This window comes from Phascolarctos cinereus, unplaced genomic scaffold, assembly GCF_003287225.1.
Source record: "Phascolarctos cinereus isolate Bilbo 61053 unplaced genomic scaffold, phaCin_HiC Scaffold_3;HRSCAF=262, whole genome shotgun sequence".
NCBI classification, from domain to species: Eukaryota; Metazoa; Chordata; class Mammalia; order Diprotodontia; family Phascolarctidae; genus Phascolarctos; species Phascolarctos cinereus.
In genome coordinates this window covers 245343481-245370576 of record NW_027555736.1, presented here as the reverse complement: position 1 = coordinate 245370576, position 27096 = coordinate 245343481, and the positions used below count along the sequence as shown (strand labels likewise).

The 27096-nt window shown below is 39.5% G+C and overlaps 1 protein-coding gene across 4 annotated transcripts in view; it reads left to right on the top strand.

The window, feature by feature from the left end:
* Positions 1-27096, top strand: part of MAX (MYC associated transcriptional regulator X) — a 36328-nt gene that overhangs the window by 5074 nt on the left and 4158 nt on the right. For all 4 annotated transcript variants that reach the window (XM_021004669.2, XM_021004671.2, XM_021004670.2 and 1 more), the window contains one exon: positions 3517-3624. In XM_021004669.2, the coding sequence (XP_020860328.1) occupies positions 3517-3624 (108 nt within the window). The remainder of the gene's footprint in view (positions 1-3516; positions 3625-27096) is intronic.

The following is a 27096-nucleotide window of genomic DNA, read 5'->3' as shown; positions in this document are numbered from 1 at the left end:
TCAGGGATGGATGGACAAATTGTAGAAGATTTTTATTCTGGCTGCATCTGTGGGAAGTTCAGTGGAAGGAGAACTGAATGGAAGAATAAAGACCTTGGCAGAGAAGTCAAAGCTGGAAGCTCTTTTGTGCCTGAGTTCCTGTTGAGCATCTGTGGGCCACTCTTCAGTATCCCATAGTATTTTTGTAAGCCTGGGATGGCCTGAAGGAATGCTGCTTTGGCAGGCACCATGAATCCAGTTTACTTGAGAAAAGGCAGGATCCGCAGCTGCTATCTCTGTGGTACATGTTGGTAAGTTTTTCCCTGGGCTTACCGGCCACTCCAGGAATTTTCCTGTCATCGACTAGATGGAGTTTGTCTGACTGATTTTGGAAAGGTACTTTTCATTACCACTTTACCGTTATGAAAGACTTCTCCCAGTGCAGGACAGAGCAGAGTCATCCTAATTTGACTTCCTTTGAACGGAGCATACATCTTTACACATTTTGTGCTTGTGTCTTGGGAGGAACCCATATACTGTACACTGGCAGTAATCACTAAGCAAGGTGAGGGTTTCTTCTTAGTAAAGGAAATGCCAGTCTGTGAAGGCGCTTAACAAGGCATTGATGGACAGTAGTATCCTGGCAGCTGGCCATATCATCCTGATGAATGGGGGACAGTGTCGTCAAACTGCCCTGATTTGACATTGAATGTATCTGTGCCAAGCATAGTTGTCTGCTCAGCCTAAGGGATTTATGTACGCTCCGGAGCCCCTAGAAACAGGGATGAGAGCTCTGGTATTTAGTACGGATTTGCCTCGGTTGTGACTTGAAGTATGTAGTTAGTCCTGGGTGTTGCCAACCTAAGTTAGATAAATGTTGTAGGTAGGGCAAGTACAGTGCATTTTCTGCTCCTCGTTCGTCTCTAAGAGCTTCACGTGTTGGCCATTGGTAGGTGTGGCACCTTGGGGATAGACATGGCAGCAGGGATTGTTTTTTGTTTCCTCTGTTCTGCTAGTTAAATTGGACCTGGACCTGCTCTTGTAATTCCATCCACTGCTTTGAGAACAACAGTCTCCAGCCCCGGCTTTCTACCAGGCAGCAGACTGTGCTGACTGCATTGTCGAGCCAACTTCTCAAACTTGGCTTGCTCCCCAAATAACAAGCCAAGATTTCTGCTGATGGTTGAAAGCCAAGTTCACTTACAGTTCTCCAACCAAAAGCCTTGTTGTCCGTTTCAGTCTTTTCAGGGCTCAGTGAATGGGAAGAGAATAGTGCATTGTGGGGATGATTTGGGTCTTAAATTGTACTTAGCTCCACCTAACTAATTTAGGACCTAGTGAAACCAGGTCCACCTTGATTTCTAACTTATATTGCAAGGCTCCCCCAAGGAAAAAAAGGGGAAATCTTTTGCAGAGGGATAGAGAGGGAGGATCAGGATGGATTATAATTGTATTTTCATGGTGTTGCTTCTACGTACAGCCCTCTAAGTTGAACAGCATTGAGATAGAAAGAGGCCCGAGAGTTAGGATAACTTAACAGGCAGCAGAATCTTGGGCTGTTGGAGACTAGAGGTGTATGTTTAATTTGCAGATGATAATGTCGGTGGAATAGAGGACATTGGAGAGCCAGTTGCATTCTGAATGGTCAGTGTATTGGCCACTTTGGATATTTTATGTTAGCATGTTCTTCCAAGCTTTGTAACTTGGTCCTAAGAAAAGGTGAATGGCGGTGGTGGGGAGGGAACCGGACTACATTCTTAAATTTGTTTGCTACATGTTATTTCATCCCCCTAATTTTTACAATTAGAAAGTAGTTGCAGACTATACAGTATTGTTCAGATGGTGTAATAGATGAAAATTCATTGACCTAAATTTGTCTGGCAACCAAGGTTGTCTAATGGTTTTCTTCAGTTTTTCCATACCGTTTTATGGTATGGCTGTGATTCAGGATAGCGCACTCATTACTTGGTGAACAAGGTAACTGGCTTTTTAGAAGCTGCCCAGTCATATGCCTTGGAAAAGGAAAAGTGGTGTTCTCTGGCAGTTCCTGTCCGTAACCATGATGGGAACCATGTGTTCAGTAAAATTAGAGCAGTAGATAGGATGCTGTTTGGAAATCAGGATGTAACTTAAAGTTGTAACAGCTGCCTCCTCTATGTTAGACACCACTTTTCCTTTAATGGTCGAGTCTGTAGTTCAGATCCTGTTACATCTCCTATGTAAAATTATGTTTTCACATCACAGTATAGAACAAGGGCTTACTGATTACAGCAAATTATATCTTTTAGGACCTAGTATAGCGTTATGCATCATTCCAGTACATAATTGAATTATTGTTTATTTTTACAGCCTCGTTTAAAAAGTTTTGATGCTCCCTATGTAAGTTTGTTACTTGTTTCCTTTTGCACATAAATCTGTTCTTTAGGTTACTTCAGTAGAGTTATATAATGATGGCATCATTGGTATGCTAGGAGTAAATTCTCGGTTGAAAGTTTTTCCCATAACTCTTTACAACCCAGATATGGTTTAAATCCTCACTTTAGAACAGTAGTAGCACTTGCATTCTATCATAAGGGTTAACTAAACCTTTTCATTTGGATTGAGACAGTAACCTATATTTTCCTCCTTGAGGCCTTTGAGGCCTAGTGCATTGACAGCCTATGTGTCTCTTCAGCTGATTGTTCTTGTTTATGATTCTGAGTGGTTTAAGACAAAGAGAGTCTAGCTTGTGGATATTTGGATCCTGCCAAGTGAGTGTGTTTTGCAACAGGTGCCTAGGGAGATTTATTCCAAGCATGTAAAGGTTGAAAGCTTTGCCGTCTAAGAACTGTGTCTCTCTGGCACAAACTTTGTTGAAGGGGAAACGCTTGGCATGGGTTTTAAGAATCAGGAAGCCTAAATAGAGTTGGAACCTTTGCCCTTTTTTATTTTCCCAAACAGTCTCAGATTTATGCATATTGAGTTTTTTCAGAGGTCTCCTTTTTTTTTTGTACAAACTGGAAGGACCACAAATAGGGATGTTATTGTTTGGAAACACGGAGTAGAGAATTGCTGTGATGGACTTCTTTGAGAAAGTAGCAAAGTACGTGTAACTTCTTCCTTGGGCGTATGTTAGGGGAAGCTTCCATTGGTGGATATGATTGCACTCTATTAATGTATCTGCCTGGGATTTTGTCACTATCGATCACTGATTGTTATGTCACATCAGGAAGTTTGGGGAAAGGATTTGTTACAAGAGAATCACATTTTACTCCCATGAATAACTTATTTTACTTGTGCATGAGCCAGATGTGTCGAACTGCCTTGGATGTTCCTGTCACAGACCTTGCTGCTACTCACCCTTTTTTCTGCCTTTTTAACAGGGCCTAATTCTGGAGATCCCTCCCTACTCAATTACCCCCTTCAGTCCAGTGCTTCCCAGTCCAGTTGCCATGGACATCACTGACAGCATACACCTCTGGATTGAAACCTGGACCCTCTGGGACTGTGTGCTGGGAATCTTGGTTCTGATGTGCTCTTTCTCACTTTCTCTTTCAGGCTGACAAACGAGCGCATCATAATGCACTGGAGCGAAAGCGCAGGGACCACATCAAAGATAGCTTTCACAGTTTGCGGGACTCTGTCCCATCACTCCAAGGAGAGAAGGTGAGTTTATTGAGAAAGCTAGTAGGTTACCCCTTGTTTGGTTCCCTTTCAGACATAATGCATCTTATCTGCCTAGAAAGAGAAAGCATCCAAAGGTAATCTAGTACCTACCGTAATTCTTCCTCCTGTTCTTTTTTCTTTCTTTTTTTTTTTTTGGTGCATATATATTAAGGATGGATATGATTTTGTTGTCTATGGTACCTTTAAGTATAAAACACTTGCCCTTGTTTGTCACCATTTAAAATTTTTTTAATGTATTTTTTCTAATTACATGTAAAAACGATTTTTAACATTTGTTCTTTTAAAATTGTGAGTTCCAAATTTTCTCCCTCCTGCCATTATATTATAGTACTGTAATTCTCAAACATTTTCTGATTCTTGCTTCACTTGGAGCAAAAGACCTCATAGACTTCCTAACCCACCTTACCCACCTTTTCCCATTTACCACTACCAAACTATATGAGAATTAATGGGACTGTTTATGAAATACTCAACTGAGTAATACTTTATTATTTATTAAATAACAGGAATTATGTATAGCTGAAACAAAATTACATAAAATGGACCTCCATCTTGCTCTGAGTATATTTATACACACACACTCTCACTCTCCTTTCAGACCCTAATGATGGGCCCAAAATGGTAAAACTCATAACTGTGCTAGTGGTTGATGAATGTTCTTTGTCGGAAAATAGTAAGTAGTGACTACAGATGAAAATTTTCAGAACCATCTGTGAACCTAGTTGCAGTAACTTTTTTTCAGACACAATCTCTACAGAGTGTGAGCAGCCTGCTAAGCTTTGTGGAAGGACACATAAAGGAAAACTTTTGTCCTCATAAACTGGATTGGCCCTCCAAAAATTAGTGTTTCCCTGGAGAGGCAATTGCCAGCTGTTTCCATATTTGAAAGCAAAACAAGAGGTTGTGGGCAAGGATGAGTCTTTGGAATTCTGGGGAGAACCATCTGTTTTCACAGACAGTTTTATCTTCAGTATAGAATATAAGAAGTTAAATGGATCATAATAGTTCAATAGAGTGAATGACCCTAGAAAGAAGACCTGCATCTTGGTGGTCCAGAAATCCTAAGGCAAGCATTTCTTTATGAAAACCTTTGCTTATAAGGAGTAATTTGAATAGCTCTCTTTAGATAAAAGTCTGGAGATGGCACTTTAGTCCAGATCCAGTTTAGATTTGAATGGCTAGGCTGTCCGTGGAACTATGTGACATTTTTTATACTCACACTGGCACTTCAGTGCATCAGAATGCTGGATGCCCTAAGGTGTGGTCAGTCTTCCATGGCACTAAAGCGTGGTTCAGAGCTGACCTTTATCAAAAGAATAAGTAAATAGGCCATGTGAATACCTGTTGTCGCAGAACCAGAATTTTCCAAGTTAGATTTATCTATTGTAGACTTGATTTAATGGCCCTGAAGCAAAGGTATTTATCTTAAACAACAGCATTTCGGAGTGTAACACAGTCACAGACCATAGAATCTGAACAGCTGGTGACAGACCCACCCTCTCAGTCAAAGTGCATGTGTACAGAGGGCTGTCACATGTCAGTCTGAGTCATTGATAATGGTGCATCTTCCCCTTGTATCTTTGTAAACTTTTCAAGTTTAAATTTAAACTTTGTAAATTTTAAAGTACTATATAAGTGAGCTTCTGAGTATTCCTATATTACAATGTTTCTAGCATTAGGTTGGTATATCAAAAGGGAAACAACTCTAGTGGCCTTGTACAGAGCCACGAAGTATGATTTTACAAATTGTGTTTTTATCTCTTATATAGACAATTTTTTTACACATAAAAAAATCCTCCTGAGGGTCCAAATAGCTAATCTTGATTTTGTTCTTTATTTTAGACATCCTGTATATATAGCACATTGTACTTTTTTTTACTTCAAAGAAAAATGATTCACATGATTTCTGACTGTATTATATTAAAATAAAGAACTTGGTTCCATAGCTAGTAGTTTGTAGCCGGTAAGATTGAAATTGCTTGCCATTAATCATACCTAGTCAGTCAGTCCTAGGCCTGAAGTTATTGGGTACCCCTTTAATTCTGAAATCCAACCAGAATTTTCCCAGCAAAAGTGATTAAAGGAAGTTGACACTCACCCCTTAGTCCTACTTGATTAAAAAAAAAAAACTTGGAAATTCAAAGTTGTTATATACCTCATCATGCCTTTTTCCCTTTGGTATTGTTCCATATGTGCAGTGAATCCAGTAGGCCAAACAGATTTATCAGGCTTCTAGACTCTTACCTACTGATGCTTTTTTTTTTTAATGTATTTAAACCAAGGGAAAGTGACTCGTTCTTGATCTGGTTTGTGTTAATAAGGGTTGTGACTGAATAACTGTAAAAGAAGGTCTTTTCTGTCTAGACTTCTGGCAGCATGGCTGTAATAGCTTAGGCCAGATGTCCCTGAGTCTCTCCTAATTTTGAATATCTTTAGTTTTCAGTGGATTTAATGATACTAATTATAATAATTCACACTTTAATCATTTTATGGTTTACCATCTCTTAATATTTGAAGGCAGTTTCAGGCAGTGTACCTTCTAAGCTAGATAATCACTCCTAAACTATTTCATTTAATGTGTGAATAACCAGAGGTAGTTCTTTGCTATGAAATTAATAATAGTAACTTACATACATATGCATTAAGCATCACAGCCAGGGATGTGCTAGAGTCAGCTCAGACTAGCTAAATTTTCACTATTTGTATTTACACCTCAAGAAGTCAGCAAACCCTACAAATCAGGACTTGTTTTATTGTTTTGTTGTTTCTAGACTTTAAAGATCAATGGAAAAAAATGTTATTAATGCATATTAAAGTGCGTCATGTACACATATGCCATAGAGCCAATTGTTAAACATTTACCCATGTTTAACATTTACCTGATTTAAACATTTACCCAATTATAACACCAGTAACTATTAATTAGGACTTCGGTACAGTTTTTCTCTGTACTTCCTTTCTGGCAACATGAATATTGACATTGATTGAGTTGGTCTTTGACTTAGGCAGAGACTGCTTACAGAGAGAGTCTGTGTCTGAAATATAGAATCCAGATACTTTTGGTCCTTTGTTTCTCCAACTGGGAACAAATCCCATTGAAAATGATCACCTTTTGCTTAAGAAAAATGAAGCAGTCATTATGTGTGCTGATGAAATTATTACTGGAATGGTTAAATTTCATCTTCTTAACATTTTCAGTTAGGTATATTTTTGATATATATATTTATATATAAAATATATATATTATTTCTATACTTTTCTAGGCTGTGTAACATTTCTGTGCTACTAAAAAAATACCCTGGCTACATGTATTAGGTAGTTATTAGGTTTGTAGAGTCTGGAACCATTCAAAGATGATAAAGTTTTTTGGTCCCATATGGCTGTGTTAATAGAGATGAATATGTAATTGTTATTATCATTTTGGGAGAATTATACAGCTGCTGGAAGGTAAATTCCTATCAGTAGCTAGTTTGAACCATACTGTATTTCCCATATAGTAAGCATGAATTTTGACCCCTTGCAAAGTGTGTTTTTCATCTGAAGTTTATTGTTGAATCCAGTTCACTAATGTTTATGTGCATTGTGCTTCTGGTAAATTTGGAGCTGGGACACAAATTCTGCTAATCAAGAAGGACCCAGTACCAGTAGTAATAAAAGCAAATCTCAAATGAATCTTGGCCTTGGATGTTGACTAGTCTTTGACGAATCTTACTCTGATGTGCTACTGACCAAAGAGATAGTTTTTGCCTCAAAAAATGCTAGTGTTCATTGGCAATTAAGCGAAGGCTTCATGAGCGTTAAAATTGCATCCTACTTGGGTGGTGAGGATCTGAATGGTCTGATATGTCTTTTAAGTAGAAGTGTATTTCTGCTATCCCGTAAGTTAGCCCTCAGCACCTGGACTAAAGGGACTACTTTTTGCCATCCTAGTCTTCTGGTTGAACTTGGCTATGGAGCTAAAGAGCTATATTTCAACAATCTCATTCATATGAATAAAGGAGAAGAGCCTTCAATAAGCCATGCCCAAACTCATTCTACCATCTTGCCGTGTCATTTAATCATTCTATGGGAGAGAAAGAGAGCGAGACTAGGCCTTCCTGTCTTGTTTGGGCTGGAAGTCCAGCAGTCATTCATGGACCCAATCCCAATGCTGACAAGTGTGGAAGCTTAACCTTGCTCTGTTTTTCTAACCTGTTCTAGTCCTTCCTGCCTGAGGACTCACCATGTTAACACTAGACATAGTAGAGACACATCTCAGAACTCCCTAACTCAGAGGATCCACCAGCCTCTGCCTTCCCAGGCGTGCACCAGCCCTCCTGGCTCCAGAGTCGTGTTGGAATAGAGGGCTTTGTCCAGTCAAGACAGATTCCAACGTTCTCATGAGACTGAGACAAGAAGAGTCACAGTTTTGGCTCTGCAAGCTTCCTGTATAGCAAGCATTCTTGAGTCTGTATACAGTATTGTACTTTTAAAATAATCATTGTCCAGTCTTGGGCCAGGGGAACAGATAATGAAATACTTCCTCTTGGTAGAGAGCTAGGACCTATAGATGTAAAGTGTGCCACTTGGGTCAGATATAGTCAGTTTAGGGTTTTGGGTTTGGGGGGGGGGGTTTTGTTACAAGGATAGGTTTCCGTGGAGTGTGTAGAGGGAGATGATTGGTATAAAAAAACTTAAAGAACAAAAAATATAAAAAATAGGAAAAGAAAAATCTTAAATAGTCAACAAACTTTTGAGTATGTAATATTAGGAGTAGAATTCTATAATGGACTTTGGGGACATAAAAATATATGACATGAGCCCTTCCGAGGGTTTATAATCTGAGAAGGGTATGGGTATATATATATGTTACATCTATATTATACATGTGTGTGTAAAAAGATAAATAACATTAATGGTAGCGTACATGCCAAATGAGTGGTGTAGAGAGTTTTGTGTCTAGATTCTTTTTATGTTCTATTAAATCCTGGTTTCCTGAAAGGGGAGAGGGAGGACGCTAAAAAGATTGTGTTCTGCATTAAATAGCATTTCACATGACTTGTGGTGACCAGGTCAAAGTCTAACTTAAGGGTAATATTTGTACTGTTTATCTGTCAGGGTTTTTATGGAGATGAAATTCAGTTAAATTCAACACATTTGTTAGATGCCTGCTATGTATGTGCTAAGCAATGGGGCTTAGCAAAGACAAAAACAACAGTTTCAACCTTCAAAGAGCTTACTTTCTACTAGGAGTATACAATATGTACACAGATAAATTCGAGGTTATTTAAATAGGCTATCAGGAAAGGCTTTGGAGGGGCAATGGAGTCAAACCTCTAAAGAAACTATAGATTCCAAAATTCTAGAATGTCACTTTGGTTGGAGTGGAGTAATAGTATAATCAGTGTAATAAAGTATAATCAGCATGGAAAGGTCAATTGGAACAGATTGTTGAGGATTTTAAATGCTATAATATGTGTGAAAAGTGCTGTCACAACTATGTCTCCAAGCCTTGACCCATCTCATTAGCTTCAGGACAGAATCTCTAACTACCTCCTGGATATCTTCATGTGCATCACTTTAAACTCAGTATTTTAAAACTGAATTTAACCTTAAAACCAGCTCCCTCTGGAGGCATCCTTAGGTAATCATTCTTATGTTCACTCAAGCTCAGAATCTTAGAATCATCTTTGATTTCTTTTGTACTTCCACCCCCTGCCCAAGCACCATTCAGGCAGTCTTCAGTTCTTCCTTTGTAAAGTCCTTTGGCTCCGCCCTTTTCTTTCTATCTCCACTGTCACTAGCTTAGTCTGGGACTGATCATAGTTTTCTAACTAGTGTTCATGCTTTGTTTCTCTACCCACATTTATCCATCCTACATACTGCTACATAAATATATACCTAAAACACTGTTTTATGCATGATATTACACTGCTCAAAAACTTTCATTTACTCCATTGCCCAGAACGTGAAAGTCAGATTGGCATTCAAGGCCCTCCATAGTTAGACATCATCTTATTTCTATATTTCTTCTCCCTCTTTTTTCTGTGTTAACTCTGTTCTAGCCAAATTGGTCAGCTCGTTGTACCTGAACATGTGTTTTATATATGTACACCTACTCCCTCTGGTTGTATAAATCTACTTTTCCTTTCAGGCTCAACCTTATGTGAATCCTTCCTGGCCTCAGTAACCATTTGATCCTCTTAAACCTTGAAATACTCACTGATCATTGAGCATTTAGCTTGTTATATATTTTTGTTTGTTCTTATATACATATATGTTCTGTATCTCCAGCTAGATTTCAAACTTTTTCTGGATCAGACTGTCGTACTTTATATCTCGTTCTTGATCAGGTAAGCATATGCTTACCTGAATTCCACCTCTTTTTTTTTTTTGAATGTAGTATCTAAATAAAGTTTCAGCAGCTGTGACAGCTCTCCATGAAGATTAAACAGGGGACAAGTACTACCTTTAACATGATTGAAATAAGGTCCAAGCCACCTTAAAGGCCCTTGTCTGTGGTTTCCAGAGGCAGATGAACCTGAACTGTAGGCTTCAGCAATTCAGAGAATAAGAACAGACTAATTCTTACTGAAACCACTGCACCATCCTTTAGCTGTACTGCTAGCTCTTGAATGGCTAAATGTTTAAGACAGAAACTGATTGATTTAGAATAATAACTGATATTTTCTATAGTTTTTTAAAGTTTGCAAAGCACTTTACATATCTCTAATTTGAGCCTCACCGTTATCAAGTGAAGTAGGTACTATCAATATTATCATCTCATTTTTACACATGAGGAAGCTGAAGCTCAGAGGTTTATTTGCCCATGGTTACGCAGCTAAGTCTTTTTGACTCCAAGAATAACATTCAGTCTACTTTTTCATCCTTCCTCTAGATTGGTTTAGCTTTCCCATCAGTCATATGATCTACAGAATAGCCAATCCTAGATTTTATATAATATACAAACCATTTCAAGAGAGACTTTGGAGATTGTAGTTTGAGTCCTTTGAGTGATAGGTGGGATGCCAGTATTGGACCTGTCTCCTGTGTCTGATAGGATACTGTCCCCTCATGCTTGTGCCTTTCTTGGCTATGAGATGTTTAGCAGAGGGCGATTTAGGAAAACTAAAAGCTTTCTGATAGGGACAGTTTCTTTGAGAGGGAATTAGTCTGATCAAGTCAGAATGTACCAGAACTACTACTTTGATTATCTTGGACATTAACCTTTTAATATACTGCAGAGATCATGTTAGATTTTATGGTTGCGGAATCATATTGTCGATTGATTTTGCATTTGCAGTTCATTAAAAATTCCAGATCTTTTTCATATGAACTATGCCTACCGAGTCAGACATCAGTAATATTATTGATTGAACCAATTTGACCAAAAGCTTTTGTACAAAACAGAATCTGAAAGCATAGTCATATATTCTGTAGTCCAAGCTATGAAATTCAATGTATCTTTCTGGTTAGTAGTGTATTATTACAAACTCTATTTATAAAATTAATGCAACAGTAAATACTGGTTCACCATATTAAACTATTTAGTTTGTTTGGTTTATTGTAGCTAAAAGCTGGTTTCACAGCATAGTTCTGCTGCGTGCTCAAACTGAACATCAGATATGTGTATCTTGGAGATGGTCACCTAAGGTCCAGTGTCTGGGCTGTAGCTCTTCAGTCAGAAACTTAGTCTACCTGGAAATGATGAAGCTCTGGAGAATTGGGGAGGGAAAGAGAATAAATATTTATATAGCACCTACTGTGTGCTAGGCACTGTGCTAAGTGCTTTTATAGATATTATCTCATTGACAACTCTGTGAGGTAGGTGCTAATAATAGCCTTTGTTTTACAGTGGAAGAAACTGAGACAGAGGTTGAGTGACTCACCCAGGATCACAAAGATCACCAATCCAGTCACAAAAACTGGATTTGAACTCAGGTCTTCTTGACTCTGCACCCAATACTGTAATCCACTGAGCCAAGCTGCCTCTAAAATTGGTTTATACTAACCAAATTTAGAGGTAATTGACTTAGAAACCAGACTTTTCAATTTTAAAATTTTAAGTGAGAGATGTCAAGATAATTAGTGCTAGTTATTTGTCAGAGTCAGTCCTTCTTTTGATTGAGTCCAAATTTTAAAATTTCTGATGAATAATATGAATACCAAGGCAGCCAGTCTACTGAAAGACTACTTGGAAAACCAAATTAAAAATAAAAGACTTTGTAGCCAGAGAGTCCTAGCAAAAAGTTCATAGGATCAAGATTTCAAGCTAGAAGAGACCTCAGAGGCCATCAGCTGAACTTTTGTTTTATAGGTAAAGAAACTTGAGTGATATTATTGCATATTATCCTCCTATTATGCCACCATTTCCTTGGCCCAACTGTATTATACTTGAATCATAGCTTTCTTTAAAATCAGTTACATTCCAATGGTAGAATTAAGGAGCTGCCATTGATTGAGTAGTCCCCTTGATTTATGTTTTAGAGACCTGTTTCTTTGATTGAGTAGATGATGATTTTATTATTTGCCCCAAAACATTACCTCAAGTTATGGCTAATGGGTCACTGCTTTTTTTTCACTTGAATCATAGATTGGTCTCCCCAAGGAAGACATTCAGTTCATTTCAAGAAACATTGATCATCTCCTCTACACCTACAGATCACTGTGCAAGGGAAAATACATTCTAGACGAGATAAAGAGCCTGTTGTCATAGAGCCAAGGAGGGGAAGGGGTGACACACATGTTACTCTTATGTAATACTTAATATTACGTTTACAAGAGGTGCAGAGAAATGTGTGAGGTCTGTGGGGAAGAAGAGTTTATTACCAACTTAGGAGGAGGATCAGAGTAGGATTTGTGAAAGAGACAAAGCATGAGAGAAGAGGATGAAAAATTAAAATTTCTCTTGGCTGTGGAGCACTTGGCTTGTTAACTCTTCTTAGTAGATAGTTTCTATTTGAGGGGCAGGAAAACTTCTTAGATTTTTCAAATAATCTAAGCCAGAGGTGTCGAACTCTGAGGGCTACTCCTGATTGTGGTTTGAACCAGATTAAAATGTAATTGGGAAATGTTCATTGTCTGAAAGGAACAGCTGGCTCGCCTACTTGGAAACATTAAACCCTCTGCCATGGCCCTTGATCTCATTTCGTCCAGAATTCTTAAGTTAGACAAAATAAATAAAAATACAATACAGCCTATTACGAATCTTAATTTGTTGTTATTTTCTAAATCAGTATACTACCCATTTTCATTTGAGTTTGATGCCATTGCTCTAAGCCCTGTCATAAGGAGGGCCTTTATTAGGGTGGTGACTTGAAAGGATAGAAAGGAGCTGGATGGATGTAAGAAATACTGTGAAGGTGGAGTAAATAGTAATTAGTAATTGGTTATGACAAGTTAGAGAAAGGGATGAATTGAAGAGAACAGCAAGGTTTCAAACATGAGAAATAGCGAACTGGGTTTCAAGTTTTGAGGGAAAGCTAATGAGCCTAATTATGGATGTGTTGAATTTAAGTTGGGAGGGGGGGAGGCACGGGAGACAAGTCATGATTGGAGATACAAGTACACCTTTGTGTATTGGTGAGAGTTGAAGCCATGGTGATTTGGCAGGGGAGTAACCGAGGGCTAAGAACAGCCTTGGGGCACCTTATGAGGCTGGAAAGAAGATGAGGTTCTAGCAAACAAACCATTAAAGTTCAAATCCAGCCTCAGGCGCTTGACACTTACTAGCTGTGTGACCCCTGGGCAAGTCACTTAACTCTGATTGCCTCACCAAAAAAACCAGCCAAACCATCAAAGAGACAGAAGAAAAACCAAGAGAATTGTGTCTCTGAAGCTGGGGGAGGAGAGGCCTGTTCTTCCCTGTCATGCTGCAGAAAGATCAAGGAGGGTGACTGGAAAAGGTCACATAGATACAATATGATGAAGACATTGGGAACTGTGGGGACGACAGTGGTAGTAGAATGATGGTACTCAAAGCTTTATTGCCATAGGTCAAAGGATGAGTTGATGGTGAGAAAATGTGGCCAGTTTTTTAAGGAAATTTCAAAATGGAAGAGAATAAAAAGAAGGAAATAATAAAAGGGTTGAGGTCCAGCTTTTTTCCTCCCTCTCTTGAGAATTGAACATGTTTGGAATTGAAGTTATGGATTTTGGAGGAAATGAGAGCAAGGGCCATGGCAGAGTGTTTAACATTTCCAAGTAGGAGGACCAGCTGTTCCTTTTAGGCAAGGAACAGAAGGACGAGGAGGTAGGTGAAAAGTTTTGACTTGGAGAGGAGACAAGGGTACTGAAGTTGACTTGTGAGTCTTCTCTAAAGTAGTAGTGTGGGGTGTGGGGTTGGACTTGAAAGCAGAAAAGGGGGTGTGGAGGGTGTACCCCTAATCAGTGGAGGTTCCTGACTTTCTTACAGCAGTTGTTAGGCCTGGAATGAAAGTGGGGGATGTGGGGCAGCGAGGTGGCGCAGTGGATAGAGCTCTGACCTTGGAGTCAGGAGGACCTGAGTTCAGGTGCAGCCTCAGACACTTGACACTTACTAGCTGTGTGACCCTGGGCAGGTCACTTAACCTCGATTGCCTCAGCAAAAAAAAAAGGCAAAAAAAGTGAGAGATGTGATTTTCTTAGAGTTAGGGGGAGTAGAAAATAGATTTGAAGAATTTTAAAGTGTTGCTGAATACGTCAGCTTTGTCTGACCATAGATTCCAGGCTGTCCAGAGTTGCAGATGAAATCAGAATGAAGGGGTTCAACTGAGATAATGAGGCATAGAGATTATGGAGATCAGATGAAGGTTGGTAGTAGTGAGGAAGTGGAGGTGGGAGGACAAGAGCTTGCTGTCAAGACAGCATAGTGACAGCAGTGTTGGTCTAGAAGGTGTTGTAGTTAGGTTTGAGGGTGAAATCTTGGCTGTGAGCATACTAGTGCTTGACAAATAGAGTAAATATTGTGAGAATTTTACTCGATTTAGGAGCTGATTTTCATGCACTGTTTCATTCACCGTAGATTTTATTCTTTTTTCAATTGAATCTTTGTTAGTAATTGTAACGAGCTAATTGAGTTTTAGATGAGTCTAATACTGTATGGATTCCTCCTTTTGCCTTCTCCACTTTGGCTGTAACACTTGTACAGATGTTAGGGAGTGTGCTTCTCCTATTCAGTTCAGTGAATCCTAGTAGCAGGGGTGTTTTTGTTCGTTTTTGTCCCATCCTCTGCTGAGTTTGAACCTTCTTTAGATGCTCTAAAGGAGGGATGGAGGGGACAGGATGAGTTAATGCTGATATTTCCTGTATGTTTTCTGATACACTGTAGGGTGCTGATGTATACTGTAATGCTTCTAGTCTCAGTGGAAAGGATTGTCATGCTAATAATTTCATGTGCCTTTTTTCCCAGTTCTATGCCAGACTCATGAATTATTCTCTTGCTTATAAAGAATTGAACATTCTAGATATCTGTGAGTTTTGTCCTTATTCAGAAACTGAACAAAAGTATAGATTCATGCTTGAAAAGAAAACTGAAGTCACTTGACTGTCTCTCTTTATTCTCTCTCTTTTTTTAGTCAGCTATTTGCTTAAAGGGCAGTGAGATGGTGCGGTGGATAGAGGGCAGCTATTTGCTTAAAGAGCAGTGAGATGGTACAGGGCCTGGAGAGAGGGGGATTAATCTTCCTGAGTTCAAATCTGGCCTCAGACACTTAATAGCTGTGTGACTGTGGGTAAGTTACTTAACCCCATTTGCCTCAGTTTCTGCATCTGTAAAATGAGCTGGAGAAGGAAAGGGCAAACCACCTCAGTGTCTTGGCCAAGAAAACCCCAGGTGGGGTCATGAAAAGAGTTGGACAGAACTGAAAAATGACTGAGCAACAAAATTTGCTAAAATCCTTTTGTCTCTAAAGAACCTTGCGCTTTCTGTTTGGGGCCTTAGATTTTACTGGTTTTGTTCCACTGTAAGGAGACAGTTATAATAAAGAATGCCATTTTGAAACTTCCTGCTCGTCATCAAAAAGTGTTCACAGCTGACAGCTACATAACAGTGTACACCCTATAGAAGATTAAATTAGATGTTTGATCTTGCCTTCCAGGCACTTAATCAGAAATAAACAAGGGAAGGCAGTGAGGCACAGAGCTAAAACTCATGGGTTTGAATCTTAATTGTGCACTTAACCTCTCTGGGCTTGGTTTCCTCATCTGTAAAGTGAGGTGGCAACACTAGGTGGGGGTCTGAAGTCCCTTTTAGCTCCAAAATTGATGCTCCTTTGAACTTGCACGTAGATTATGTAAGATAGATGGGCAGATAGATAACACGCATGCATGTTAGCGGTGACTGTTGATCGTCTCCCCCTCCCCCATTTTCTTATTTGTTAATTATGTACAGGTACTACTGTAGTAATAGTGGTGTACATTATAAAACTTCAAACAAAAACAGGAATTTAAAAAGAATGAGATAGAGATGAAATCATATTTTATCCTAGAGTTATTAGGGAGCCACTGAATAGGATCAGACTTATACTTTGATAAAAAAAAAATAACTTTGGTAGCTGTATGGAGAAAGAATAGGAAAGAGGAGAAACTTGAGGCAAGGAGATCCATTAGAAGACTGTCACAGTAGTTGCAGTGAGAGGTGACAAAGGCCTGAACCAGGATGATTTCTATAAGCAGAGGGAATGAGACAGATGTTAAGATTTGTGGGTGTAGAAAGGACGCAGGTGTTGGCGACTGGTTAGATATGTGGGGTGAGGAAAGGTGAGGGGTTTAAGACGAGCCTGAGGTTATAAACACGGGTGATAGGAAAGATAATAAGGAAATTTAAAAGAGGCATTTTGATTTGGGAGAGACATTATAATGATATCTGAAATGAAAATGACAGCTCATCCATGCCTATGTGACTCCCTTTACCCCACCCAAAATAGAAAAGGGAAATGTGTGTTGGGGGGAGGAATTTTCCAAAACGCACCTGGGCAGCTGCTGCTTTGGGTGCTTAGATCAGTGTTAGGTTAGTACTACTATAAAGGGCTGACACTGTCCCAGAATAGAAGAAGCTGAAAGTTTGCACAGTGAAGGGAGCATGTGGCCTGAGGGAACATTAAGGGATGAGAGTAAGTGTGATTATTCTGAAGAAAAGCCAGAGCCATGATTGACTGTTTAGAACCATCCAGGTGGTTGATCTCACACACACCCACGCACGCGCGCGCGCGCACACACACACACACACACGCACGCACACACACACATATATGCACACACGTCAGTAGCCCTCCACTTTGGAAACTACCTATATGGATAATAGGAATCACATAATTTCAGAACAAGAGATCAACCAGCTTAAAGAGTTCATCTTATAGATGCTGTTAAGGCACAGAGATGGTAAGTAATTTGCCCAGGGTTACACAACTAGTTAGAAGCAGACGTCAAGATTAGCATTAAGGCCTCTTGAATTGAGTGTTCTTTTCATTTCATCATAGTGCTCCAGCATGGATAAATATTATGTCTTTTTTTAATCTAAGGTAATAAAAAGGTTAATTCATTTACTGCAAAATACTACATTTACTGTAAAATACAACATTTGGCTTCAAAAAAACCAAGGGATTTGGAATTTTAGTGGCCTACAAGTTCAAAATGAGTCAGTAGTATTATATATCAGCCTACAAAGCTTCACCAGACTGCCAAAGTGGGATGGATCCATGACCCAAAAAAAGTTTAGAGCCTCTGGGCTATATGAACAGAAGCTTAATGTCCCATGTGAGGTAGATCTTCCCAGTGTATTTTGCCATGGTTTCTTAGTTTTGAGGTGATCAGTCTTTCCACTCCACAATCATCCTGTCTGTCCATCTGTTCTCTCCCTCCCCTCCCCCTACCCCATTTAGTGACAAATGCTCTCTAAATGGGTGGTTTTAGGGTAAGCCAGAGGCCATGCCAAAGAAATAAAAGATAAAACCACACACACACACACACACACACACACACACACACACACACACACACACCCCTTACATATCCTAGCAAGGTTTATTGAAGGATATTTTTCTAGCTAGTTATATCAAGGACTCCATGAAAGAAACAAAAGGCTCAAAACAGGCATTGCAGAGTTGTTTTTAAGTTACTTCTAGCAAGATGTCTTATTTCAGGTCTGTAGATCAAGTCTTATGCCAATCATCTGTGCCTCACACAACACTATCGTCCCAGATCAGTTTGGGAATTATATCAGTATAAAAATGCCTTCCCAACTTTTCTGCCTATATACAAGAAATGTTGCATTTCTGCTATGGTAGTATTGATTCACTAGCTTTTTGTCTTTTTTTTAATTCTGAACACCAAAAAAAGTGCTTTTCTATATATGAAGTAAAACATAAGAGAATTGTACATGAAACTTTTAATGTCTATTTCATAATGCTTTTTTTTCAAGTACGTATTTGATTCAACATGTTACTATAATAGGACCATTAATTTGAACTGAAAGGAGCTTTAGAGGACTCCAAGCCCAGAACTTTATCAAAGCTGACCTGCTTATCTATGCTTCCTTTTGAACTTCCTCCTATTCTGTTCCCTGCATCCCTCTCCCATTTCTCTGTTGAAAACAGAAGAAAAAAAACTAGTAAGAAGTAAACAGTCATTCTAAACAAATCCACCAATGACTGTTATCTGAAAATATATATCTCTTTTTGCAACCTGGATTCATCATCTCTCCTATCGATTGAATAACATGGTTCATCATAGCTACTTCAGAGACAGATTGAGAATTGGTATTTCAAATGTTTTTCTTTACAATGTATAAATTGTTCTTCTAGTTTTGCTCACTTAGTATCAGTTCATACAGGTCTTCAAGACTCAAGATTTTTTTGAAATTGTTTCTTTTGTTATTTCTGCACATTATTACTCCATTCATCTATGTACAAACTACAACAGCAGCCATTCTCTTCAGTTTCCAGTTCCTTTCCTTTTCTTCCCCTTTTTTGTTTGTTTTGCTTATAACTATTTCCTTCCTCTCATCTTCCCACCTACCCATCACTGCCTGTTTCCTTTTTTAATGTATTAAACACCAAGGTCACCAAGAGCATGTTTGACCCTTTAGTTCAAGTATGAGTAAAGTTTTTGTGGTGCCCACTCCCTCCACCTTTCTTCCATGCTTATGTACTCTTCTCACACATCCTGATTATGAGAAACATTTAGTTCCACACCTTTTTTTTTCTCCTTTATATGCCAGTGTTTTCCTTTTATTCAGCCTTTTCTTTCCCCTCTTAAAACCCTGAGAACAAAATCAGTCAAACCCTATGTCTGTCTTAACTTCCTCAATACCCTTTAGTAACATTAAGGTTTGGAAGGGACTCCTATTCTTTCTCCCCCTATTAAAAGGTTGACATTTATCGTATAGCTTCTTGAAGTTGCTCAAATAAATTTGTCTTTGCTAGGTTTTTCTCGACCCTTTTGTACGTGTATTTTAAAATTCCTACCCAGCTCTGGTCTTTTCATTAGAAATGGTTCCAAGCCATGTGTTCCATTAAAGTTCTTTTTTACCCCTATAGGATTATATTCAGTTTTGCAGGGTAAGTTATTCTTGTTCATAATATCTCTTTTGCTTTTGGAATATTATATTCCCAAATCTTCTCTAATTTCTACTAAGAGACATAAGATCTTGTGAGATCCTTTCTGTTTCTGACAGGTTGCAGTATTTTTATTTTTTTCTTTGTCCTGGAATCTCTGAAATTTGATTGTGACATTCATGGGACTTATATTTTGGGGATTTGTTTCTGGAGGTGATTGGTATACTCTTTATATCTTTACTTTGCCCTCTGGGTCTGATAAATCTGGGCAGGTTTATTTCTTTGAAGTATGTGTCCAGTCTTTTTTTCTTTTTTTTTTTAGTCACAGTTTTCAGGAAGGCCAATAATCCTTTCTTCCCCCCCCCCCCACAAATTTATTTCACTTCTGAGAGTAAAAGGGTGTAGGCTGCTAAAAGATCTTTTCTGATGCTTAATTGTATTGCCATTTTAGAGACTGTTGAAAATACCGATGTCAAATCTAAGTGTTTTAATGTGAATATTTTGACTTCAGTCCTAGAGCTCGGGGTCAGACTCAAATTGTGTGGTTCTTATAGCACCTGCTGGAGATGGGATGGTTCTAATTTATTTGCCACTTGAGAGCCAAACATTGGTTCCATATTTGTAAGTGTTACTGGCTTGATATCTTTTTTAAGCTTCATTTCTTTTTTTTAGCCAAGTTTCTTTTTGTATGCAGCTTATTGTCCACAACAACATAGGTACTTCATAAATTACTAGCTTATAGCATATGCTTTTTTTCCTAGTAACTTTGCTAATTGTTGCCTGAGTTGAATAGCAAAACAGATGCTTCTAAAGTAGTCTATCCCAGTGGATAAGTAGTTGTCTTGAAATTAGAGCCTTTTTTTCTTTTGCTAAAACCAAGCCCACCAACTCTGAATCATAATTTCTGGAAGAGAGTATAGATGTGCTTGTTCAGGTAAACATGGGCAGCTTCCTGACCAGTCACAGTTCACTCACGTTTGCAAATAGCCGTGTTTGCGACTTCAGCATATTTAGATTGGAGAGGTGTACGGTACTTTATAAATGAGAAGCTTCCTTGGTTTCACTTGGTTTTTTTGTTTGTTTTTAATTTTTTTTCTGTTATGGCATGCACATTCAGAAAAAAAAGCAGTTAGTGCTGCCAGCTTTCCTCGCACCCAGCGTACCTGGGCAGCTCCTTCTTCTCCAGCCCAGACTTCTATGAGTCCTATCATTCTTAAATGATATTTTGACCATTTTCCAGGTTGATATTTTTATATTAACTATCTTAACTTTTTTTTTCAGTCCTTTTGATTTTGTTCTGATATGTCTTGCTGTCACTGATTTATGTTTCATTTATTATGGTTTTCAGGAAGTCTTGCTTAGGTAAGGTTTACAACTTCCTCTTCTAACCTGTTCTCCCTTCTTTCTTCCAGAGCTCTTTTTTCATTTTTGATCCTTGGCTTCATTTTAACTAATTCATATAGTTTTTATAGAAAATCTATTTTTTCCTTTGGTTCTGTTGAGGAGTTCTTCTTCTTCTAGGATTGACATGTCTGGCTCTACAATGTGTTTTTTATACTGACTAGTGCTTTCTTTGGTTTGCTCATCTCTCCAGCTTTAATCCTTGAATTAGTACTAATTAATACTTTATGCCAGGACCAGGATACATTCCTGCTATGCTACCTTGGGAAGGGGGAGGTAGTCTCTGCTTGGAGTCTGCCTTGTGTCACCTATATTCCTGTGCTGACCTCCACCTCTCAGGATTGGGCCCTTCCTGCATTTTTGAAGTTCAGAACACTGAATCTTCAAGGCCCTCTATAGCACCTCAAGTCAGTTGTTTTTTATAGCAAATACTTTACATTTTCTTCTGTTTTTTCAATCTTTAGATTTTGTTCTAATATTTCTTGTTTTATGGAGTGGTTTGGTTTTTTTGTTTGTTTTTGGTCTAGTCCAATTTTCAGGGAGGAATTAATTGGGTAAGATTTTCTACATTCTATTCTAAGGTATTTCTTTTCTTTCCAGTTCCTTCTTTCAAAGCTTTTATTTCATTTTTAATTTCTTGCTTCATCTCTTTTTTTATTTTGTATTTTTTTTGGGGGGGGTTAGGCAATGGGGTTAAGTGACTTGCTCAGGGTCACACAGCTAGTAAGTGTTATGTGTCTGAGCTGGAATTTGAACTCAGGTCCTCCTGAATCCAGGGCCGGTGCTCTATCCACTGCACCACGTATCTGCCCCTCTTGCTTCATTTCTTCTAAGTATTCATGTAGTCCTTGTGGAAAATCCATTTTTTCCCCTTTGGTTCTGCTTACTGTTGGGTAGTTAATTCTTCTAGATTGGATTTTGTGGTGTCTCTGTATGAGAGGAATGCTTAATGTCAGCATTCTCCTAGTTCAGGTTCCATTTTGGGATTAAATGAGGTGCTTACAAGTCATTTAACAGTTTACACAAAGGAGCTTTACTTTGGCTTCACACAGGGAAAAAAAATACAGTGATACTACGTTCAGTTTCAATAGCCTCTCTTACCTCTTTACGGAAGCACAACTGGTCAGTGGGTCATCAAGGCAGGATCTGATAACTTATGTCATCTTGGGTACCCACCAAACCTGAGAACCATCAGTCCCACCTGGGTGGGGCTTTTTATGCCCTTTGGTGACCAGGAAGCTACATCAGGAAAGCATGAGTCAGTCAGGTTCCAGGGTTTCCTTTTAGAGAAGATTAATCCCTGTAGCAGGAAAGCAGGGGGAGAGGAAACGGGTTTAACCCATGTTATGAGGAAACTAATAGATAATAGTTCTAGCATACTCTGGATGTGTAATTCTTTATAGTAACTGGTATCTTCTGCTGACTCTTATCTTTAGCCTTAGTTTCTGAATTGAGGGTTTGTACTAGGGCCAGGATCCAGTTCCTACTGTACTTTGGGTAGGGTGGTTAATCGTCCTTGATCTTGACCTAGGTCGTATGGTTTCCTGTACTGACCTTGAACTCCCAGGGTATGTCAGTACTATTTGGTAGGTTTTGGACCTTCCTGGATCTTTGAGGTTCAAAGTGCTGGATCTTCAGGGCTCTCTGGTGTTTCAGGACAGAGTGCGAAGGAAAAACAGCCCCAGAGCTTGACGTGTCCTGGTCTGAACACTGCTGCTCAGACTTCCAAGGACTGCAGTGTGACCACCTTGGCACTTTCTTGCGGGAGCCTTCCACCCTTGCTACTTTCAGAATGAAAGCCTTTACAGGCATCTCTAAGTTATCTCTGGTCATGCTGGGAGGCTTACATCTTGTCTACTGCTGCTGGCTTTTCTAGCAGGCTCACTTTTTTATTGCTTATGGACTTCCAACTGACTGGGGTGGAAGAAGTGAATTAGGCTTTTCTGGGGTAGGTATTTGGGAGCTAGGTTGGCTGCCTCCATTCAAGCTGTTTTCTTGGCCAGAACTGTCTCACCAGTTTTCCTCCCTTTCCAGATGTTCTGAGCAGTGATTAGTAAAGAGAGGGTGTTAGCTGTTGCTTCCATTCCCATATCTGCGCTTTGAGATAACATTGTTATAATTGGTTGAAGGGTCATAGGAAAAGAAGGAAGGTGGTGGGGAGAGTGTTCTTGGTGGTTGTTCATTCTTTTGTTGTGTCTGACTCTTTGTAACCCCATTTGGGGTTTTCTTGGCAAAGGTAGAGGAATGGTTTGCTATTCCGTCTCCAGCGCATTTGACAGATAAAGAAATTGAGGCAAACAGCCTTAAGTGATTTGCCCAAGGTAACACAGCTGAGAAGTATCTGAGGCCAGATTTGAACTCAGAGAGATGTTTTGCTTACTTCAGGCCCTACACTCTATTCACTGCACCACTTAGCTGCTTAATACATTTATTAAGCCTATTCCTATGGCCTTGGCCTTGGTTGGGGTTTGTAAAATTTTATCTGACTATACCCAAAGGGCTACAAAACTGCGCATATCCTTTGATCTAGCAATACCACTGCTATGTCCCAAAGAGATCATTAAAAATGGAAAAGGACCCACATGTACAAAAATATTTATAGCAGCTCTTTTTATGGTGGCAAAGAATTGGAAATTGAGAGGATGGCCATCATTTGGGGAATGGGTGAACAAGTTGTGGTATGTGAATGTAATGGAATACCATTGTGCTCTAAGAAATGATGAGCAGGCAGATTTCAGAAAGACATATATGAACTGATGCTGAGTGGAGTGAGCAGAACCAGGAGAACATCGTACGCAGTAATAGCAGCATTGTGCAGCGACCGGCCATGATACACTTAGCTCTTCTCAACACTACAGTGATTTAAAACACTTCTAAAAAACTCGTGATGGAAAAATGCTATCCACATCCAGAGGAAAAACTATGGAATCTGAATGCAGATGGACACATACTGTTTTCACTTTATTTTTGTTCTGTTTTTTTCTTTCTCATGGCTTTTCCCTTTTGTTCTGATTCTTCGTTTACAACGTTAACTAATGTGGAAATATGATTTACATGTATAGCCTATATCAGGTTGCTTGATGTCTGGGGGAGGGGGAAAAATTTGGAACTCAGAACCTTAAAAGTGAATGTTGAAAACTACCTTTACATGTAATTGGAAAAAATAAAATAATATCAAGTAAAAGGAAAAAAGAAAGAAGACTGAAAAAATTTTTTTATCTGAATTTCCCTGTGTGTAGAGCCCACGGCCTCACCATGCTAGCCAGATGGCCATTATCTAGAGAGATGTAAGACCTCACGGGGCATTTGGGTAAGGAGCCGCGTGACTCGGGGAAGACAAGTCTGGCCAATGACAAAACAAGAATAGGGGTCGCATTAAGTTTATTCGTTGCCTGAATTTCTGACTTAGTTCTTGTACTCTCCCGAGAGTGTGCAGAGCCTTAAAGCACGCTGTCTGTGAGCAGACATAGTGAGCCGGCTAACGTGCCGTTGGGGGCTCCCATTAAGAACTTTCATTGAGGGATGAGTTAAATCTGTGAGGAGCCGTAGGCAAGTATTGAGGGCTGGATCAAACACTGCATAAGAATGCATCTGGAGTTTCTGCAGTTTGGGGCACTGTGTTTTAGAGAGAACATTAGCGAGCTGGAGGAATACATCTGGGCTAGGTAGGAGACTTAGAACTATGCCATGCGAGGATCTTGCATGAACTAGGACTTGGGGAAGAGAACTCAAATGATAGCTATCCTCACATATTTCAGTGCAAGTCATGTGCTAGAGGCACTACACTTTATTAACGTGGCACCAGAAGATAGAAATAGGGTCAGTCAATAGAAGCTAAAGAGGCAAGATCAGTTTAATAGTAGAAAAAGCTGAGAAACTAGAGCTTTCCAGAAGTAAAATGGTCTGCTTCACAAAGTGGTGAGCACTTTATCGGGAGTTTTTTAAAGTAAAGAATGGATGAGTTCTGAGGTCCTTCTCTGTGCTTCTGTGCTACTCTTTTTAAATAACGTTCCCGGTTTAATTTTTCGCTGTTGCTGTTCAGCCGTTTCAGTTGTGTCCAGTTCTTCAGGACCTCATTTGGGGCTTTATTGGCAAAGATATTGGAATGGTGTGCCATTTCCTTCTCCAGCTTGTTTGACAGATGAGGAAACTGAGACAAACAGGGTTAAGTGATTTGCCCAGGGTCACGTAGCTAGCTAGTAAGTATCCGAGGCTCAGTTTGAACACAGGAAGATGAGTTTTGTTGACTTCAGGCACTGTACCATTTAGCTGCCCTGTTTCATTTTACTACTTAATAATTAAAAATCTTATTAAGTATCCTTTTAATAATGGGAAGCCACATTTGGATAGCCATACCCACAGAAGTTTGGACCAAAGCACATTTTTTTTTATTTCACCCTATTTCCCTTCACACTACGAACCCTCTGCTCTAGCCAGAGTTGTCACCGGCGGTCCCTTAGATCCAGCTCGCACTCTCACCTCCATTGCCCAAGCCTGAATTTGAACTTTCTCTTTCGAGAACCTTCCTTTCTTTTTTCAACTCGTGTCACCTCCTGCAGTGAAGCCTTCTCATCAACCCAACAAGAAGCGATCTGAATTCCTGTAGTTTTATTGTTTCTGCCATTCATGGTAGTGTCAGTGAGACTGTTATCTCATTGATGTGAATGTTCCTACCATTGGTGAACGTCACAGTTCAGCCATTTCCTTGCATCCTGTGTGACTCTTGTCCCTGTCTTTGCACAGATTTTCCACAGCATATCCACTTGGTATTCTGGAGGCTCTCCTCTAGTTCTTTTAATGTTATGTGGGTATCAGTCATAGGATCATAGCTGAAAGGAACCTCCAAAGACATCTGTCCCCCTCATTTTACAGGTGAGGAAACTGAGGCCCAAAGATGTTAGTGGCTGTCTCTGTTATTCCTTACTCTCTTCATATGGCCAGCCCACCTTCCTTTACAGTCATGCATTTTTCTGAGGGCATCCTTTATGTAGTTTATTTTATGCAGTTCTTGATTGGTAGTATATCGTAGCCTACTCAGGTTTACCGTGATCTTTTGGAAACAAGAGAAAGAGAATAAGCACTTATTAAGGCACTGATGTGTGGCAGCGACTGTGCTAAGTGTTTTGCAAATACTACCTCATTTGATCCTCCCCCACAACTTGAGAGGTAGGTGCTATTATTATCCCCATTTTACAGAGGAGAAAACTGAGAAAGACAGCTTTTAGTGCCTTGCTCAAGGTCACACAGCTACTAAGGGAGCCATATTTGGAAATTTGGGTCTTCTTGGCTCCAGGCTCAGCACTCTCTCGGTATGTTCCCTAGTTGCATTCCATGAATTGACACCATGCTGCCTCGTTGGAAGCAGACTGCTCTTCAGGGAGAAGCTATGCCAAGAGATTAGCTCTTTCAGGCTTTCCGTTTAACTGCCTGCCTTCTTCACCCACTTGGTTTTTCTTATGTGGATTGGCCAAAAGATCATTTTGAATTATTATGTATAGGACATGTATTCTTAACCAAACAAGAGATAGGGGAAATTACAAAAGATAAAAATAGATAACTTTGATTACTGGAATGATTATGTATCTCACTTTGGAGGTTGTGCAGGACTTGATTCAGCCAACGCAATATTAGCAACAAACAGGACTATCTAGAGACCTCACTGTGTGTGAGGAATTCCTTCTTCATTGGAATCCGCTAGGCAGTCATCATGATGGTATATCTGTATGATTTCGGCATGATTCTTTGAGTACATTTTAGTTATGTGATACTCAGTCTTTATACTGTATTGTAATCATTCATTCATCCAGCAAGCATTTATTTAAAATGCCTACGATGTGTCAGGCACTTTGTGTTACATTCTATTAAAAAGAAATAACGTGTACACGGAAAAGTAAATGCAAAGCTATGACCTGGGGGTAGAAGGCAGCAGACACTGGCAACTTAGAAAGGGTCAAGGTAGGCTTCTTGTAGGAAGTGGCATTTGAATGGAACTGTGAAGGAAAGGGAGGATTTAAAGAGAAAAGGAAACGATTCATTCCAAAGATGGGGAGCAGCCTGTGTGTAAAGAAGTGGCCGTGAGTCACTTAGGCTGGTTTGGCTGGAATAGGAACTACAAGAGAGTGATGCGTAATAATCTTGGAAAGGTGCGCTGGAGCCAGAGTGTACAAAAGGGCTTCCTAATGAAGCCAGGCCAGGTCTGTGCTCTAATAATGTCAGTCTGACTGCTTTGGGGAAGATGGATTGGAGGTGGGTGGATTTAAGGCCAGAAGATTAGGAAGCTTATTACTTTAAGCCAGAGTGGCTGAACGCCTGAGGTTGTGGTCATGACAGTGGTGAGAAGAGGGTAGATCAGAAGAGTGTTGGAGGTGGACTTGGCAGCTAATTGGATTGGAGGTGGGAAGAGCCAGGGAGGACCCCAGAGGTTGAAAGCTTAGCTGACGATAGTGCCCTCACCACAAATAAGGAAGTCAGGAAAAAGAGAAGGGTTTGGGGGTGGTAATCAGTTCTGGTTTGAAAATGTTGAGTTTTCGAGGTGCCT